The sequence below is a fragment of the Oncorhynchus clarkii genome, unplaced genomic scaffold, assembly GCF_045791955.1.
Source record: "Oncorhynchus clarkii lewisi isolate Uvic-CL-2024 unplaced genomic scaffold, UVic_Ocla_1.0 unplaced_contig_8549_pilon_pilon, whole genome shotgun sequence".
Classification (NCBI taxonomy): Eukaryota; Metazoa; Chordata; class Actinopteri; order Salmoniformes; family Salmonidae; genus Oncorhynchus; species Oncorhynchus clarkii.
In genome coordinates, this window is record NW_027261136.1 from 439,698 (window position 1) to 461,232 (window position 21,535).

A 21,535-nucleotide genomic window follows, 5' to 3' on the forward strand; every position below is an offset into this window, starting at 1 on the left:
GAACACACACACACACACACACACAGACACACATACACACACACGTATATAGCATATATCAAGCGAATGTTTGTCTGTGTGTGTGTGTGTGTGTGTGTGTTCAGTGTGTGTGTGTGTCTGTCTGTGTGTGTGTGTGTGTGTCTGTGTGTGTTCAGTGTGTGTGTGTGTGTATTCTTAGTCATATTCTTCACAGCAGTCAACACTCACATTTTCTAAGCCCAGGTTTCATTCTGTTCTCTCCACCATGTTTCACACTGTAGCGGTAAGCAGAAGAACAGACAGTCATTGAGGGATACACCTGAACTCACACACACACACACACACACACACACACACACACACACGTATATAGCATATATCAAGCGAATGTTTGTCTGTGTGTGTGTGTGTGTGTGTGTGTGTGTGTGTGTGTGTGTGTGTGTGTGTGTGAGTCCAGTGTGTGTGTGTGTGTGTCCTGTGTGTGTGTCCAGTTTGTCTGTGTGTGTGTATGTGTGTGTCCAGTGTGTGTGTTTGTCCAGTGTGTGTCTGTGTGTGTGTTTGTCCAGTGTGTGTGTCCAGTGTGTGTGTTTGTCCAGTGTGTGTCTGTGTGTGTGTTTGTCCAGTGTGTGTGTCCAGTGTATGTGTCCAGTGTGTGTGTGTCCAGTGTGTGTGTTTGTCCATTGTGTTTCTGTGTGTGTGTCCAGTGTGTGTGTGTGTGTCAGTGCGTGTGTGTCAGTGTGTGTGTGTGTCAGTGTGTGTGTGTGTGTGTGTGTGTGTGTCCAGTGTGTGTGTGTGTGTGTGTCCAGTGTGTGTGTGAGTGTTTGTGTGTGTGTGTGAGTGTTTGTGTGTGTCCTGTGTCCTGTGTCCAGTGTGTGTCCAGTGTGTGTGTGTCCAGTGTGTGTGTGTGTGTTTTTGTGTGTGAGTCCAGCGTGTGTGTGTCCTGTGTGTGTTTGTACAGTGTGTGTGTGTGAGTGTGTGTGAGTGTCCTGTGTGTGTGTGTGTGTGTGTGTGTGTGTGTCCTGTGTGTGTGTGTTTCCAATTTGTCTGTGTGTGTCCAGTGTGTGTTTGTCCAGTGTGTGTGTGAGTGTTTGTGTGTTTGTCCAGTGTGTGTGTGAGTGTTTGTGTGTGTGTGAGTGTTTGTGGGTGTGTGAGTGTTTGTGTGTGTCCTGTGTTTGTCCAGTGTGTGTCCCCAGTGTGTGTGTCATTGAGAGATTTACACTGGACACACACACTGCACATACATTGGACCCACACATTGAACTCACACACACACACGCACACACACACACACTGAACTCACACACACAACTTTGTCCAAGTCGTGGTAAGAATGTTTTTAACTAGCCCGTTAAGTCCAACATGTCTGATATGAACATTGACATAAACCCTCTACATACTTGAGTTTCTCCAGTCTGCAGTGTGGATCCTCCAGTCCAGCAGAGAGCAGTCTGACTCCTGAGTCTCCTGGGTGATTGTAGCTCAGGTCCAGCTCTCTCAGGTGTGAGGGGTTTGACCTCAGAGCTGAGACCAGAGAAGAACAACCTTCTTCTGTGACTAGACAGCCTGACAGCCTGCAAAGAGTCAAATCATATTAAAATCACACTGATATTCTTTGGTGGTGAAATTAGTGGCAGTATATTGAAACCTGTCATATCTACTCAGAAATGAATGTATCATTATTATAAATGACAAATGATCAAAGTATTGCCTGCAGATGTCCTGACCTTAGTTAACTTAGTTTTCTTTATTATTTTAGTTAGGTCAGGGTGTGACGAGGGCTTGTTAGTTTATATACATCAGGGTGTGATGAGGGCTTGTTTAGTATTTATACATCAGGGTGTGACGAGGGCTTGTTAGTTTATATACATCAGGGTGTGACGAGGGATTGTTTAGTATTTATACATCAGGGTGTGATGAGGGATTGTTTAGTATTTATACATCAGGGTGTGACGAGGGCTTGTTAGTTTATATACATCAGGGTGTGATGAGGGCTTGTTTAGTATTTATACATCAGGGTGTGACGAGGGCTTGTTAGTTTATATACATCAGGGTGTGATGAGGGCTTGTTTAGTATTTATACATCAGGGTGTGATGAGGGCTTGTTTAGTTTATATACATCAGGGTGTGACGAGGGCTTGTTTAGTATTTATACATCAGGGTGTGACGAGGGCTTGTTAGTTTATATACATCAGGGTGTGACGAGGGCTTGTTAGTTTATATACATCAGGGTGTGATGAGGGCTTGTTTAGTATTTATACATCAGGGTGTGATGAGGGCTTGTTAGTTTATATACATCAGGGTGTGATGAGGGCTTGTTTAGTATTTATACATCAGGGTGTGATGAGGGCTTGTTAGTTTATAGACATCAGGGTGTGACGAGGGCTTGTTAGTTTTTGTACATCTATGGGGTTTGTCTAGTCTAGGTGTTTATATGTCTATGGTTGCCTGGATTGGTTCTCAATCAGAGGCAGATGTTTATCGTTGTCCCTGATTGGGAACCATATTTCTTGGTTTATTTGTGGGTTGTTATTCTATGTTTAGTTGTTTAGTATTGTGGGTTCGTTTGTGATAGAAACATTCTTTGGTGGTGAAAATCGTGGCAGTATATATTTTTTAAATATTCAGATATAAAAAATATTCACATGAGGCCTCCCGGGTGGCGCAGTGGTTAAGGGCGCTGTACTGCAGCGCCAGCTGTGCCATCAGAGTCCCTGGGTTCGCGCCCAGGCTCTGTCGTAACCGGCCGCGACCGGGAGGTCCGTGGGGCGACGCACAATTGGCTTAGCGTCGCCCGGGTTAGGGAGGGCTTGGTCGGTAGGGGTGTGTGTCCTTGTCTCATTGCGCACCAGCGACTCCTGTGGCGGGCTGGGCGCAGTGTGCGCTAACCAAGGTGGCCAGGTGCACGGTGTTTCCTCCGGTGCATTGGTGCGGCTGGCTTCCATTGGTGCTGTGTTAAGAAGCAGTGCGGCTTGGTTGGGTTGTGTATCGGAGGACGCATGACTTTCAACCTTCGTCTCTCCCAAGCCAGTACGGGAGTTGTAGCGATGAGACAAGATAGTAGCTACTACAACAATTGGATACCACGAAATTGGGGAGAAAAAGGGGTAAAATTCAAAAAAAAAAAATAATAATAATATTCAGATTCATCAGTGTCCTGAAACCTGCCATATCTATTCATAAATGAATGTATCATATTTAGAAATAACAAATGATCAAAGATAGAAACATGTATAGTACAAATATTATAGTAGACTGACCAGACCAGTTTAAAAAGCAGTATCAGTCAGAAGACAGACAGTGAGGTATCAGATTTAGATTGTATTGAGTATACAGTCCACACCATATCTATTTAGACAGTGAGGTATCAGATTTAGATTGTATTGAGTATACAGTCCACACCATATCTATTTAGACAGTGAGGTATCAGATTTAGATTGTATTGAGTATACAGTCCACACCATATCTATTTAGACAGTGAGGTATCAGATTTAGATTGTATTGAGTATACAGTCCACACCATATCTATTTAGACAGTGAGGAATCAGATTTAGATTGTATTGAGTATACAGTCCACATCATATCTATTTTGACAGTGAGGTATCAGATTTAGATTGTATTGAGGATACAGTCCACACCATATCTATTTAGACAGTGAGGAATCAGATTTAGATTGTATTGAGTATACAGTCCACATCATATCTATTTAGACAGTGAGGTATCAGATTTAGATTGTATTGAGGATACAGTCCACACCATATCTATTTAGACAGTGAGGAATCAGATTTAGATTGTATTGAGTATACAGTCCACACCATATCTATTTAGACAGTGAGGTATCAGATTTAGATTGTATTGAGTATACAGTCCACACCATATCTATTTAGACAGTGAGGTATCAGATTTAGATTGTATTGAGTAAACAGTCCACACCATATCTATTTAGACAGTGAAACTGACATTTTAAATGTGTGTCTCTATACTCCAGCATTTTGGATTTCAGATCAAATGTTTCATATGAGGTGACAGTATATAATGTCACCTTTTATTTGAGGATATTTTAATACATATCTGTTTCAATGTTTAGAAAAATTAAAGCCTTTTATGTATCTAGTCCCTCATTTGAAGAAGTCATAAGTATTCTGACACTTAAAGTGTATTAAATTAGTCAAAAGTATATCTGGTCCCATATTCCTCGAACACCATGAGACATCAAGCCCTAAACAATAATAAATTAATCCTGATGATGCCTTGACTGAGAAAGATCATGAATGAATCATGAATAATAATGAGTGAGAAAGTTACAGAGGCTACAACAAAACATGCTAACCTCTCACCATTACCAATAACAGAGGCTACAAAAAAACATGCTAACCTCTCACCATTACCAATATCAGAGGCTACAACAACACATGCTAACCTCTCACCATTACCAATAACAGAGGCTACAACAAAACATGCTAACCTCTCACCATTACCAATAACAGAGGATACAACAAAACATGCTAACCTCTCACCATTACCAATAACAGACACAACAAAACATGCTAACCTCTCACCATTACCAATAACAGAGGCTACAACAAAACATGCTAACCTCTCACCATCACCAATAACAGAGAAAATAAAACATGCTAACCTCTCACCATTACCATGTAGTTATTTAATATGAAACATTGTATCTCAAATCCTAAATGCTGGAGAAGAGCACCACATTTTAAACTGTAAGCTTCACTGTCCAAACACATATGGTGTGGACTATGTGTCTGGTAAACACATGTGGATCTGGTGAACAGTTACCACTTGTTGACCAACTACAGGAATACTGACCTCAGAGTCTCCAGTTTACAGTGGGGATTCCCCATTCCATCAGAGAGCAGCTTCACTCCTGAATCCTTCAGGTCATTGTTACTCAGATCCAGCTCTCTCAGGTGTGAGGGGTTTGACCTCAGAGCTGAGACCAGAGAAGCACAGCCTTCCTCTGTGACTAGACAGCCTGACAGCCTGCAAAGAGTCAAATCATATTAAAATCACACTGATATTCTTTGGTGGTGAAAATAGTGGCAGTATATTTTTTCAACATATTCAGATATATCAGTGTCCTGAAACCTTCCATATCTATTCATAAAATAGTGTATCATCATAAAAAATGACAAATGATCAAAGTATTGCCTGCAGATATAAACATGTATAGTACAAATATTATAGTAGACTGACCAGACCAGTTAAAAAATCAGAATCAGTCAGAAGACAGACAGTGAGGAATCAGATTTAGATTGTATTGAGTATACAGTCCACACCATATCTATTTAGACAGTGAGGTATCAGATTTAGATTGTATTGAGTATACAGTCCACACCATATCTATTTTGACAGTGAGGAATCAGATTTAGATTGTATTGAGTATACAGTCCACACCATATCTATTTAGACAGTGAAGCTAACATTTTAAATGTGTCTCTATTCTCCAACAATTTGGATTTGAGATCAAATGTTTCATATGACGTGACAGTTTATAATGTCACCTTTAATTTGAGGATATTTTAAGACATATCTGTTTCACCATTAAAAATGAAAACACTTTATATTTCCAGTCTCCCCATTAGAAGAAGACATAAGTAATCTGACCAATTCACTCATTGTGTATTAAAATAGTCAAAAGTTTAGTATTTGGTCGTAAACTCGTTGGTTGCATTTTCAGTTTGTTTTGGTTGTGTTTTGCCCAATAATAAAATGGTGGATGATGAGTGGAGTACTTTTCTGTCTAAGAGAGTAGATAACATGTTTCTAAACAATAATAAATTAATCCTGATGATGCCATGATTAAGAAAAATCATGAAAGAATCATGAATAATAATGAGTGAGAAAGTTACAGAGGCTACAACAAAGCATGCTAACCTCTCACTATTACCAATAACAGAGGCTACAGCAAAACATGCTAACCTCTCACCATTACCAATAACAGAGGCTACAACAAAATGTACTAACCTCTCACCATTACCAATAAGAGGCTACAACAAAACATGCTAACCTCTCACCATTACCAATAACAGAGGCTACAACAAAACATACTAACCTCTCACCATTACCAATAACAGAGGATACAACAAAACATGCTAACCTCTCACCATTACCAATAACAGAGGATACAACAAAACATGCTAACCTCTCACCATTACCAATAACAGAGGATGCAACAAAACATAGTAACCTCTCACCATTACCAATAACAGAGACTACAACAAAACATACTAACCTCTCACCATTACCAATAACAGAGACTACAACAAAACATGCTAACCTCTCACCATTACCAATAACAGAGGTTACAACAAAACATGTTAACCTCTCACCATTACCAATAACAGAGACTACAACAAAACATGCTAACCTCTCACCATTACCGATAACAGAGGCTACAACAAAACATACTAACCTCTCACCATTACCAATAACAGACTACAACAAAACATGCTAACCTCTCACCATTACCGATAACAGAGGCTACAACAAAACATACTAACCTCTCACCATTACCAATAACAGACTACAACAAAACATGCTAACCTCTCACCATTACCAATAACAGAGACTACAACAAAACATGCTAACCTCTCACCATTACCGATAACAGAGGCTACAACAAAACATACTAACCTCTCACCATTACCAATAACAGAGGCTACAACAAAACATACTAACCTCTCACCATTACCAATAACAGACTACAACAAAACATGCTAACCTCTCACCATTACCAATAACAGAGGCTACAACAAAACATACTAACCTCTCACCATTACCAATAACACAGGCTACAACAAAACATGCTAACCTCTCACCATTACCAATAACAGACTACAACAAAACATGCTAACCTCTCACCATTACCAATAACAGACTACAACAAAACATGCTAACCTCTCGCCATTACCAATAACAGAGGCTACAACAAAACATGCTAACCTCTCACCATTACCAATAACAGAGACTACAACAAAACATACTAACCTCTCACCATTACCGATAACAGAGGCTACAACAAACCATGCTAACCTCTCACCTTTACCCTCAAATAAAAGGTGACATTCTGTACTGTCACTTAATATGAAACATTATATCTCAAATCCAAAATGCTGGAGCACCACATTTAAAACTGTAAGCTTCACTGTCCAAACACATATGGTGTGGACTATGTGTGTCTGGTAAACACATGTGGATCTGGTGAACAGTTATCACTTGTTGACCAACTACAGGAATACTGACCTCAGAGTCTCCAGTTTACAGTGGGGATTCCCCAGTCCAGCAGAGAGCAGCTTCACTCCTGAATCCTTCAGGTCATTGTTACTCAGATCCAGCTCTCTCAGGTGTGAGGTGTTTGACCTCAGAGCTGAGACCAGAGAAGCACAGCCTTCCTCTGTGACTAGACAGCCTGACAGCCTGCAAAGAGTCAAATCATATTAAAATCACACTGATATTCTTTGGTGGTGAAAATAGTGGCAGTATATTTTTTCAACATATTCAGATATATCTGTGTCCTGAAACCTTCTATATCTATTCATAAAATAGTGTATAATCATAAAAAATGACAAATGATCAAAGTATTGCCTGCAGATAGAAACATGTATAGTACAAATATTATAGTAGACTGACCAGACCAGTTTAAAAAGCAGTATCAGTCAGAAGACAGACAGTGAGGTATCAGATTTAGATTGTATTGAGTATACAGTCCACACCATATCTATTTAGACAGTGAGGTATCAGATTTAGATTGTATTGAGTATACAGTCCACACCATATCTATTTAGACAGTGAGGAATCAGATTTAGATTGTATTGACTATACAGTCCACACCATATCTATTTAGACAGTGAAGCTAACATTTCAAATGTGGCTCTGTTCTCCAACATTTTGGATTTGAGGTCTACAACAAAACATGCTAACCTCTCACCATTACCAATAACAGAGGCTACAACAAAACATGCTAACCTCTCACCATTACCAATAACAGAGGGGTTATGATCTTTGTTCTTCTGTAACTTTCTCATTCATCATCATTCACGATTCATTCATGATTATTCATAATCATGGTAGCATCAACATGAATGTAGAAGTGTTCAGAAACATCTTCAATTCTTACTGACAATACAAGTGAAGTGACTCCAAAATGACAGGACATTATTCACCATTCAGTTTCTATAAGGAAAACATCTAAAACACAACCAAGACAAACTGCAAATTAATTCAACAAGTTAGTAGAATCACAAGATTGATGTAATCACTGCAGGCATGGAATATGGGACCAAATACTAAACTTATGGCAAGTTAATACACTATAAGTGAATGTGTGAGAGTAATTGTGACTTTTTCAAATGGGAGAACTACATATATTAAGTGCTTTCATATCTGATAATACTGACCTTAGAGTCTCCAGTTTACAGTGGGGATTCCCCAGTCCAGCAGAGAGCAGCTTCACTCCTGAATCCTTCAGGTCATTGTTACTCAGATCCAGCTCTCTCAGGTGTGAGGGGTTTGACCTCAGAGCTGAGACCAGAGAAGCACAGCCTTCCTCTGTGACTCCACAGCCTGACAGACTGACAAAGAGATCATCATGACGTCACAAACACACTGTTAATTTAACACCAGTAGTGTAGAAGGACAATGGCAGATGCATTTGGTTTATTCTCTCAAACAACATATAGATTCATCTTCCGTCTCCTAGAATTGTATGGTCATTATGTTATACTAATGTGAAAATCAATGCATTTATTCAATATGTTTTTCAAAATAATATATTATACATATTATAATACATACAGTGCCTTGCGAAAGTATTCGGCCCCCTTGAACTTTGCGACCTTTTGCCACATTTCAGGCTTCAAACATAAAGATATAAAACTGTATTTTTTTGTGAATAATCAACAACAAGTGGGACACAATCATGAAGTGGAACAACCTTTATTGGATATTTCAAACTTTTTTAACAAAGAGTAGCTAGCTAGCTTACCGAGCTGTACCGACTAGCTAGGATAACTAGGATGCTGCTGGTAGAGTAGCTAGCTAGTTTACCGAGCTGTACCGACTAGCTAGGATAACTAGGATGCTGCTGGTAGAGTAGCTAGCTAGTTTACCGAGCTGTACCGACTAGCTAGGATAACTAGGATGCTGCTGGTAGAGTAGCTAGCTAGGTTACCGAGCTGTACCGACTAGCTAGGATAACTAGGATGCTGCTGGTAGAGTAGCTAGCTAGTTTACCGAGCTGTACCGACTAGCTAGGGTAACTAGGATGCTGCTGGTAGAGTAGCTAGCTAGTTTACCGAGCTGTACCGACTAGCTAGGGTAACTAGGATGCTGCTGGTAGAGTAGCTAGCTAGTTTACCGAGCTGTACCGACTAGCTAGGATAACTAGGATGCTGCTGGTAGAGTAGCTAGCTAGTTTACCGAGCTGTACCGACTAGCTAGCAGGTCGTTCGTCTGTCTTTCGTCTCGATGATGAATCCGGTGAACCACAAATTGAAACAAGGATAGAGAGTGAAAAGGATCTGGCTACACTCACACTGTCCCTGACCGTAAAGAAAAAAGCAAATTGAACAGTAAACTTCGGTGTCTCAACACTAACAAACTCCGTCGTTATTCCCCAAGATCACCTCAGTCCACTCTGCGCGTAACCGGACAATCTCCTTGGCGTTAGGTTCTGTACGGGGACGCGGAAAGTTCTGTACGGGGACGCGGACAGTTCCAGAACGCGGACATGATCAGTGCAACACAATCAACTAAACCCAGTCTTTACAGTGGGTTACATTGATAATACTAATTTTGTATTATTATGTAAAACAAACATTCTGTTTTTTTTTATAACAATATGTTGAGATCTGGGACCATATCGCCAAAGTGTCTCAGAGTAGAAAATTGGTCGTATAAGTGCTGAGAATAAAGACATTTTACACTTATGGGTATAAATTAAAGCTATGCATGAAGTCTCTAGTCCCACCTAGTCGGCAGATATTTAGGACACCTCGTGAGCTGTCCTAAGTAGTTAAGAGTTAACAGCAGGTGTCTTGATAATACTATAGAATAATGCAGTGAGTCAGTGGTTCCAGCACCACATGTAATTGCTTTGTAGTAGTTAAAATAATGTTTTATATTTCTATATGATCAATCCATTAATAATATAGACCTACATGCAACAGTATGTCTTGTGCTTTTGGCACTGATTTATGTAGAATACTTATGTAAACAAGTAATACCATGTTTGTCTGCATAGCATTTTGTCTTCATTTTAGCAGATTAATTCATGCTTATTTCTGAAGATTAACTCAGGTTTTCACCCAGCGGCTAAGGAGTTGGAGCTGTGGAGGGAGTATGACCTATGGCTGAAAGGTGGCTGGTTCGAATCCCGGGCCGGGTGCTGGAAAAAATGGGTGGACTTGTTCTGACCACTGGAGGGCTGCTGGGTTCCCATCCTCAAAACAGGAACCTTTTGTTGATCAGAACTCTAGAGGTTCATTGAACCCAAAAATATATAGACCTTTTAGTGATTCCATATTTTAATAAACACGTTGTTCTTCTGATTATTTAATTATCTCCATCATGTTATTTCAAGTTCTCCCTTTGGAGCACAACATCACATTGTTAAATGATAATCCTAAATTGTGCATGGCTATAAATTAGGCATTTGAAGGCGTATAGGGCATAATATGTGTTTGATGAAAATGAACATTGTATAAAATGTTGTAGGAAACATTATTGGCAAGGGACTTGATACCTACTATGCCAAAGATATTTAGAGTTGTTAAACGGGTGTGAAGAGTGTTGATGTAACGGTTATATTGTCAATATTCTGCTGGTAACAACCATCACCATTGGTAAAAAATAATATTTAAGAGTAGGCAAAGTGGTCGTGTCATGTGAAAATTCTATCAAATGTCTAACATTGCAACGAGTACAGTCAGGGTGCCGCGAAACCCCTGCAGTACCTCCCCAGACCCCGGATTGAGAACCCCTGCAGTACCTCCACAGACCCCGGATTGAGAACCCCTGCAGTACCTCCACTGACCCCGGATTGAGAACCCCTGCAGTACCTCCACAGACCCCGGATTGAGAACTCCTGATTTAGCAGATGCTCTTATCCAGAGTGATTTACAGTAAGTGCATTCATCTTAAGATAGCTATTTATTTTGGAAATAAACTTAAGAAATTCTTCATAAAATTGTCATCTTACCTCTTAGATTTGGTGTCATGTCCCCCAGAGAGATACATTTTAGAGGAAGGGCCCCCCTCCTCTCTCTCCCCAGAGATACTCATTTTAGAGCACTGACCCCTATAAACAGAGATCCAACATGTTGGTTGTGGTTAACACAGTGACAACTAAACAGAGACAACTAAACAGAGATCCAACATGTTGGTTGTGGTTAACACAGTGACAACTAAACAGAGATCCAGCATGTTGGTTGTGGTTAATACAGTGACAACTAAACAGAGATCCAACATGTTGGTTGTGGTTAACACAGTGACAACTAAACAGAGACAACTAAACAGAGATCCAACATGTTGGTTGTGGTTAACACAGTGACAACTAAACAGAGACAACTAAACAGAGATACAACATGTTGGTTGTGGTTAACACAGTGACAACTAAACAGAGACAACTAAACAGAGATCCAACATGTTGGTTGTGGTTAACACAGTGACAACTAAACAGAGACAACTAAACAGAGATCCAACATGTTGGTTGTGGTTAACACAGTGACAACTAAACAGAGACAACTAAACAGAGATCCAACATGTTGGTTGTGGTTAACACAGTGACAACTAAACAGAGACAACTAAACAGAGATCCAACATGTTGGTTGTGGTTAACACAGTGACAACTAAACAGAGATCCAGCATGTTGGTTGTGGTTAATACAGTGACAACTAAACAGAGATCCAACATGTTGGTTGTGGTTAACACAGTGACAACTAAACAGAGATCCAACATGTTGGTTGTGGTTAACACAGTGACAACTAAACAGAGATCCAACATGTTGGTTGTGGTTAACACAGTGACAACTAAACAGAGACAACTAAACAGAGATCCAACATGTTGGTTGTGGTTAACACAGTGACAACTAAACAGAGACAACTAAACAGAGATACAACATGTTGGTTGTGGTTAACACAGTGACAACTAAACAGAGACAACTAAACAGAGATCCAACATGTTGGTTGTGGTTAACACAGTGACAACTAAACAGAGACAACTAAACAGAGATCCAACATGTTGGTTGTGGTTAACACAGTGACAACTAAACAGAGACAACTAAACAGAGATCCAACATGTTGGTTGTGGTTAACACAGTGACAACTAAACAGAGACAACTAAACAGAGATCCAACATGTTGGTTGTGGTTAACACAGTGACAACTAAACAGAGATCCAGCATGTTGGTTGTGGTTAATACAGTGACAACTAAACAGAGATCCAACATGTTGGTTGTGGTTAACACAGTGACAACTAAACAGAGATCCAACATGTTGGTTGTGGTTAATACAGTGACTTTGAGTTGGGATGAACGGTGAACAATTTTTGTTGTTGTTTTGTTTGTTGACTTAATCCTGGCTAATAATGCTCAAACATTATAACAACATCAGTGGGGTCTAATTGCTTTTATTTAGTTGATTGAACAATTTCCATTTCCACTTTCTATTTGTTTTTGTCCTTTATCTGTGCCACAGTTTCTATAGCCATTTTGTAACTGCGTAAGCTACAAACAAATTTACAATTTCATGAGGAAATCCCATATTTTCTGACGCTGTTGCAGAGGAAGTGGTCTGTATTACAAACTTCAAAAACCTTTTTATATTCATCTCAAATACACTACAAGTTTTAAATTCCCTACATTGCAGGAAAGTTCTCATGCAAAAGGTTATAAATTCAGATCCTGTACAGATTGTGTTTTGAGAATCCTGAAAGATAACATTGAATTCCCCTCAAGTATTGAAAACAGGAAGTGAGGAACTACAGTAGTGTTGCAAAATCCTTACCACCCCCCTCTTCCACATCAGTCTTAAGAACAAATATTTAATATATAATTTAAACCCATTTCCCTCACACCTTCCTAACTTAATCTGCCTGTTAACCCATTTCCCTCACACCTTCCTAACTTAATCTGCCTGTTAACCCATTTCCCTCACACCTTCCTAACTTAATCTGCCTGTTAACCCATTTCCCTCACACCTTCCTAACTTAATCTGCCTTTTAACCCATTTCCCTCACACCTTCCTAACTTAATCTGCCTGTTAACCCATTTCCCTCACACCTTCCTAACTTAATCTGCCTGTTAACCCATTTCCCTCACACCTTCCTAACTTAATCTGCCTTTTAACCCATTTCCCTCACACCTTCCTAACTTAATCTGCCTGTTAACCCATTTCCCTCACACCTTCCTAATCTGCCTTTTAACCCATTTCCCTCACACCTTCCTAACTTAATCTGCCTGTTAACCCATTTCCCTCACACCTTCCTAACTTAATCTGCCTGTTAACCCATTTCCCTCACACCTTCCTAACTTAATCTGCCTTTTAACCCATTTCCCTCACACCTTCCTAATCTGCATTTTAACCCATTTCCCTCACACCTTCCTAACTTAATCTGCCTGTTAACCCATTTCCCTCACACCTTCCTAATCTGCCTGTTAACCCATTTCCCTCACACCTTCCTAACTTAATCTGCCTGTTAACCCATTTCCCTCACACCTTCCTAACTTAATCTGCCTGTTAACCCATTTCCCTCACACCTTCCTAACTTAATCTGCCTGTTAACCCATTTCCCTCACACCTTCCTAATCTGCCTTTTAACCCATTTCCCTCACACCTTCCTAACTTAATCTGCCTGTTAACCCATTTCCCTCACACCTTCCTAACTTAATCTGCCTGTTAACCCATTTCCCTCACACCTTCCTAACTTAATCTGCCTTTTAACCCATTTCCCTCACACCTTCCTAATCTGCATTTTAACCCATTTCCCTCACACCTTCCTAACTTAATCTGCCTGTTAACCCATTTCCTTCACACCTTCCTAACTTAATCTGCCTGTTAACCCATTTCCCTCACACCTTCCTAACTTAATCTGCCTGTTAACCCATTTCCCTCACACCTTCCTAACTTAATCTGCCTGTTAACCCATTTCCCTCACACCTTCCTAACTTAATCTGCCTTTAACCCATTTCCCTCACACCTTCCTAACTTAATCTGCCTGTTAACCCATTTCCCTCACACCTTCCTAAATTAATCTGCCTTTTAACCCATTTCCCTCACACCTTCCTAACTTAATCTGCCTGTTAACCCATTTCCCTCACACCTTCCTAACTTAATCTGCCTGTTAACCCATTTCCCTCACGCCTTCCTAACTTAATCTGCCTGTTAACCCATTTCCCTCACACCTTCCTAACTTAATCTGCCTTTTAACCCATTTCCCTCACACCTTCCTAACTTAATCTGCCTGTTAACCCATTTCCCTCACACCTTCCTAACTTAATCTGCCTGTTAACCCATTTCCCTCACACCTTCCTAACTTAATCTGCCAAGACGATGTGCTGTAGGACCTTGGTGTCCAGCCATCCACTGATGAGTCTCTCTTTCCTCACTGAATAAAATACAAATAGATGAATGGGCCATAATTGTGCACCTTGCAAGCTTCACAATTCAATTTAAATGAGGTCTAACTGAATGGTAAGGAAGGTGAAGAGGTTGATTTAATGTAGCACAGCAGTGTATTGATGAGGTGAAGAGGTGATTTAATGTAGCACAACAGTGTATTGATGAGGTGAAGAGGTTGATTTAATGTAGCACAACAGTGTATTGATGAGGTGAAGAGGTGATTTAATGCAGCACAACAGTGTATTGATGAGGTGAAGAGGTTGATTTAATGTAGCACAACAGTGTATTGATGAGGTGAAGAGGTGATTTAATGTAGCACAACAGTGTATTGATGAGGTGAAGAGGTGATTTAATGTAGCACAACAGTGTATTGATGAGTTGAAGAGGTGATTTAATGTAGCACAACAGTGTATTGATGAGGTGAAGAGGTGATTTAATGTAGCACAACAGTGTATTGATGAGGTGAAGAGGTTGATTTAATGTAGCACAACAGTGTATTGATGAGGTGAAGAGGTGATTTAATGTAGCACAACAGTGTATTGATGAGGTGAAGAGGTGATTTAATGTAGCACAACAGTGTATTGATGAGGTGAAGAGGTGATTTAATGTAGCACAACAGTGTATTGATGAGGTGAAGAGGTTGATTTAATGTAGCACAACAGTGTATTGATGAGTTGAAGAGGTGATTTAATGTAGCACAACAGTGTACTGATGAGGTGAAGAGGTGATTTAATGTAGCACAACAGTGTATTGATGAGGTGAAGAGGTGATTTAATGTAGCACAACAGTGTATTGATGAGTTTGTGTTTTGCCTGTTTATCAGCAGTAAATCATTTGACCACACGCCTTGTGGCTTGATAATATTCTCTTTTATGTTTAACTTTCTATAAATAAACTGTTATGGGACTGTTCTAATGACTGTAACTCTAATACTAATCACATGTATTGTAAAGGGAAATTACAACATGCTATGAGTTGCAGCCTTTAGAATAATGTAAAACATGTCCTTGACTCTATCAAGTTGATGAACGAAAGTTAGCCTGAAGACAAGATTACATCTACATTAATCTGATAAGTGACAATATTAGGACTCTCAGTTTTCATATTGTACATGAAGAGATGGGAGCATCTAGTACATGAAGAGATGGGAGCATCTGATACATGAAGAGATGGGAGCATCTAGTACATAAAGAGATGGGAGCATCTAGTACATGAAGAGATGGGAACATCTTGTATATGAAGAGAAGGGAGCATCTAGTACATGAAGAGATGGGAGCATCTGGTGCATGAAGAGATGGGAGCATCTGGTGCATGAAGAGATGGGAGCATCTAGTACATGAAGAGATGGGAGCATCTAGTACATGAAGAGATGGGAGCATCTAGTACATGAAGAGATGGGAGCATCTAGTACATGAAGAGATGGGAGCATCTAGTACATGAAGAGATGGGAGCATCTAGTACATGAAGAGATGGGAGCATCTAGTACATGAAGAGATGGGAGCATCTGGTGCATGAAGAGATGGGAGCATCTAGTACATGAAGAGATGGGAGCATCTAGTACATGAAGAGATGGGAGCATCTAGTACATGAAGAGATGGGAGCATCTAGTACATGAAGAGATGGGAGCATCTAGTACATGAAGAGATGGGAGCATCTAGTACATGAAGAGATGGGAGCATCTAGTACATGAAGAGATGGGAGCATCTAGTACATGAAGAGATGGGAGCATCTAGTACATGAAGAGATGGGAGCATCTAGTACATGAAGAGATGGGAGCATCTAGTACATGAAGAGATGGGAGCATCTTGCAGTGAAAGGAGCATCTCTTTATCAAATCCTCCTTCAGAGTCACAAGCAGTTAAAACATTGTGGTTTCTATATAATACTGTATCAGAGATCAGATTCTGCAGGTTAAACATTGTGATTTCTATATAATACTGTATCAGAGTTTAAACATTGTGATTTCTATTTAATACTGTATCAGAGATCAGATTCTGCAGGTTAAACATTGTGATTTCTATATAATACTGTATCAGAGATCAGATTCTGCAGGTTAAACATTGTGATTTCTATATAATACTGTATCTGAGATCAGGTTCTGCAGGTTAAACATTGTGATTTCTATATAATACTGTATCAGAGTTTAAACATTGTGGTTTCTATATAATACTGTATCTGAGTTTAAACATTGTGATTTCTATATAATACTGTATCTGAGTTTAAACATTGTGATTTCTATATAATACTGTATCTGAGTTTAAACATTGTGGTTTCTATATAATACTGTATCAGAGTTTAAACATTGTGATTTCTATATAATACTGTATCTGAGTTTAAACATTGTGATTTCTATATAATACTGTATCAGAGTTTAAACATTGTGGTTTCTATATAATACTGTATCTGAGTTTAAACATTGTGGTTTCTATATAATACTGTATCTGAGTTTAAACATTGTGGTTTCTATATAATACTGTATCAGAGATCAGATTCTGCAGGTTAAACATTGTGATTTCTATATAATACTGTATCTGAGTTTAAACATTGTGATTTCTATATAATACTGTATCAGAGATCAGATTCTGCAGGTTCCTTGACACGTACCTTCATCAAATAACTCTCAACATTCAAGAGGTGCAGCTTTATTTCCAAAGTTCACTTTTTCTTCAACAACATCTGTGTTGTCCAGGTATTAATCACAGGACCCCTGTAGTAGCAGCATTGATCAACATCTGTGTTGTCCAGGTATTTATCACAGGACCACTCCAGCAGCAGCATTGATCTGCAACTAAGCAGAAACTAGTACCACAATCAAATTAAAATCTGATATTCTGTCGTCAATGGATGAATGGCCAATAGAAACCAGATAGAAATTGATAATAGTGCATGTGACTTCAGTTCTGGTTAGCCACAGACTTGCTAAATGTCTTTCCATGTCTGGGGAAATGAAACCAGGCCAGTGGTGGTTGAGTGTCTGAGACTGTGGTTTTGAGTCACGTGGAGCCTGACATGGACAAAGGCAGACATGTGACCATGGACAACTTCTTCACATCAATTTCCCTGTCAGACAAGTTGATTGCAAACAAGACTAGCCTGCTAGGAACAGTGGACAAACAAACAAGACTAGCCTGCTATGAACAGTGAACAAACAAACAAGACTAGCCTGCTATGAACAGTGAACGAACAAACAAGACTAGCCTGCTAGGAACAGTGAACACACAAAGAAGACTAGCCTAGCCAGGTCATTACAGTATATAGAGTATCTCTACCATATACAGACACCAACTAGTATCCCCTTTATGATCTAGCCAGGTCATTACAGTATATACAGTATCTCTACCATATACAGACAGCAACTAGTATACCCTTTATGATCTAGCCAGGTCATTACAGTATATACAGTATCTCTACCATATACAGACACCAACTAGTATCCCCTTTATGATCTAGCCAGGTCATTACAGTATATACAGTATCTCTACCATATACAGACACCAACTAGTATCCCCTTTATGATCTAGCCACGTCATTACAGTATATACAGTATCTCTACCATATACAGACAGCAACTAGTATACCCTTTATGATCTAGCCAGGTCATTACAGTGTATACAGAATATCTACCATATACAGACAGCAACTAGTATCCCCTTTATGATCTAGCCAGGTCATTACAGTATATACAGTATCTCTACCATATACAAACAGCAACTAGTATCCCCTTTATGATCTAGGCAGGTCATTACAGTATATACAGTATCTCTACCATATACAGACACCAACTAGTATCCCCTTTATGATCTAGCCAGGTCATTACAGTATATAGAGTATCTCTACCATATACAGACACCAACTAGTATCCCCTTTATGATCTAGCCAGGTCATTACAGTATATACAGTATCTCTACCATATACAGACAGCAACTAGTATACCCTTTATGATCTAGCCAGGTCATTCCAGTATATACAGTATCTCTACCATATACAGACAGCAACTAGTATCCCCTTTATGATCTAGCCAGGTCATTACAGTATATACAGAATATCTACCATATACAGACAGCAACTAGTATCCCCTTTATGATCTAGCCAGGGCATTCCAGTATATACAGTATCTCTACCGTATACAAACAGCCTTCCATCTGACAGACACCAACTAGTATCCCCCCTTTCATTATGTTACATTCATATTATTACTATTACATGGCAAGACTCTGTAAAAGGAGGTACTTGCCGCTGGCCTGTTCTACAATGTGCTCGACATGGCTGCTATCAACACGTGTTGTACAAGCAATGCCTTGTCAAGACAGTCAGCAGGAGAGATTTCATCATGGATCTGGCATGTGAGCTTCATGAGAACCACATGAACGCAGAACGCAGAGAAAGAACCTAGAGTCACCAAGCAGGCAGCAGGTCCTGTTCTCCCTCTTCCCCAAGCACCACAGCACCAAGCAGGCATCAGGTCCTGCTCTCCATCTTCCCCAAGCACCACAGCTCCAAGCAGGCATCAGGTCCTGCTCTCCCTCGTCCCCAAGCACCACAGCACCAAGCAGGCAGCAGGTCCTGCTCTCCCTCTTCCCCAAGTACGACAGCACCAAGCAGGCAGCAGGTCCTGCTCTCCCTCGTCCCCAAGCACCACAGCACCAAGCAGGCAGCAGGTCCTGCTCTCCCTCTTCCCCAAGTACCACAGCACCAAGCAGGCAGCAGGTCCTGCTCTCCCTCGTCCCCAAGCACCACAGCACCAAGCAGGCAGCAGGTCCTGCTCTCCCTCTTCCCCAAGTACCACAGCACCAAGCAGGCAGCAGGTCTTGCTCTTCCTCTTAACCAAGCACCACAGCTCCAAGCAGGCAGCAGGTCTGCTCTCCCTCTTCCCCAAGCACCACAGCAGGTCCTGCTCTCCCTCTTCCCCAAGCACCACAGCACCAAGCAGGCAGCAGGTCCTGCTCTCCCTCTTCCCCAAGCACCACAGCAGGTCCTGCTCTCCCTCTTCCCCAAGCACCACAGTCACCAAGCAGGCAGCAGGTCCTACTCTCCCTCTTCCCCAAGCACCACAGCACCAAGCAGGCAGCAGGTCCTGCTCTCCCTCTTCCCCAAGCACAACATCTCCCACTGGGGAGAAAGGAGAAACAATCTCAAGTCGGTAGATTCACACCGAACAAGGCCAATGAACACGGAGTACAGGGCAACCGATTTGACTTGTTTGTGGACCGAAGCATAAAGAGAAGAGGGGATTGATTCATGTGTAAAGGAGCTACAGTGTCTGATAGCATGAAGAGAAGAGGGGATTGATTCATGTGTGAAGGAGCTACAGTGTCTGATAGCAGAAAGAGAAGAGGGGATTGATTCATGTGTAAAGGAGCTACAGTGTCTGATAGCAGAAAGAGAAGAGGGGATTGATTCATGTGTAAAGGAGCTACAGTGTCTGATAGCAGAAAGAGAAGAGGGGATTGATTCATGTGTAAAGGAGCTACAGTGTCTGATAGCATGAAGAGAAGAGGGGATTGATTCATGTGTAAAGGAGCTACAGTGTCTGATAGCATGAAGAGAAGAGGGGATTGATTCATGTGTAAAGGAGCTACAGTGTCTGATAGCAGAAAGAGAAGAGGGGATTGATTCATGTGTGAAGGAGCTACAGTGTCTGATAGCATGAAGAGAAGAGGGGATTGATTCATGTGTAAAGGAGCTACAGTGTCTGATAGCAGAAAGAGAAGAGGGGATTGATTCATGTGTGAAGGAGCTACAGTGTCTGATACAATCAACACATTATTGTTTTTACGTCTGTCATCAATATTTTTCCACAAATATTTATTTATGAAATTCATCCTTTACAATTGTTCATTCACTGGTGCTTTTGTTCAGGAATACAGAATACATTTCACCTGGCTGGTTTTATTATTATTAGATATGTTATTGTTCAGGAATACAGAATACATTTCACCTGGCTGGTTTTATTATTATTAGATATGTTATTGTTCAGGAATACATAATACATTTCACCTGGCTGGTTTTATTATTAATAGATATGTTATTGTTTCTACTTTGTGAAAAGAAGCTGTAACTGGACTTTATTAACTTCTAAAACTCTATAATCAGATCTACAAATAGAGTTGATCAAACGGACTGTTTTTACTGGAAGGGAAATAGGCTGTAGGCTGATCTATTTTCCACTTTGTTGAATTAACTATTGTTGTTATTTTATATTGATATATTTCCACTAATTATTCTTCATGTCATTAATCCTTTACAATAGTATGTTACACTATTTATCAAGTGTTTATTTATTAACAAACCATGTATTCACACGTTGCACCTTGCTGGTTGATATCTGATGCACAGTCTCCCTTCACAACATAGAGTTGGTCTGTTTACCTGAACTGTGACATCAGTGATGCCTCTCACAGCGACAGAGTCTCCCTTCATAACATAGAGTTGGTCTGTTTACCTGAACTGTGACATCAGTGATGCCTCTCACAGCGACAGAGTCTCCCTTCACAACATAGAGTTGGTCTGTTTACCTGAACTGTGACATCAGTGATGCCTCTCACAGCGACAGAGTCTCCCTTCATAACATAGAGTTGGTCTGTTTACCTGAACTGTGACATCAGTGATGCCTCTCACAGCGACAGAGTCTCCCTTCATAACATAGAGTTGGTCTGTTTACCTGAACTGTGACATCAGTGATGCCTCTCACAGCGACAGAGTCTCCCTTCATAACATAGAGTTGGTCTGTTTACCTGAACTGTGACATCAGTGATGCCTCTCACAGCGACAGAGTCTCCCTTCACAACATAGAGTTGGTCTGTTGACCTGAACTGTGACATCAGTGATGCCTCTCACAGCGACAGAGTTTCCCTTCACAACATAGAGTTGGTCTGTTTACCTGAACTGTGACATCAGTGATGCCTCTCACAGCGACAGAGT

The 21,535-nt window shown here is 40.4% G+C and overlaps 2 protein-coding genes across 2 annotated transcripts in view; one reads left to right on the forward strand and one right to left on the reverse strand.

Annotated features, from left to right (window-relative positions):
- LOC139405168 (NLR family CARD domain-containing protein 3-like) overlaps positions 1 to 21,535 on the forward strand; it is a 457,948-nt gene that overhangs the window by 391,433 nt on the left and 44,980 nt on the right. The window lies entirely within an intron of this gene.
- The window catches only part of LOC139405167 (NLR family CARD domain-containing protein 3-like), a 144,434-nt gene that overhangs the window by 1,321 nt on the left and 121,578 nt on the right, over positions 1 to 21,535 (reverse strand). The window contains exons 6-10 of the mRNA XM_071147585.1: positions 8,397 to 8,570; positions 7,243 to 7,416; positions 4,807 to 4,980; positions 1,377 to 1,550; positions 208 to 254 (exon numbers count right to left, since the gene is read on the reverse strand). Coding sequence (XP_071003686.1) covers positions 208 to 254; positions 1,377 to 1,550; positions 4,807 to 4,980; positions 7,243 to 7,416; positions 8,397 to 8,570 — 743 coding nt within the window. The remainder of the gene's footprint in view (positions 1 to 207; positions 255 to 1,376; positions 1,551 to 4,806; positions 4,981 to 7,242; positions 7,417 to 8,396; positions 8,571 to 21,535) is intronic.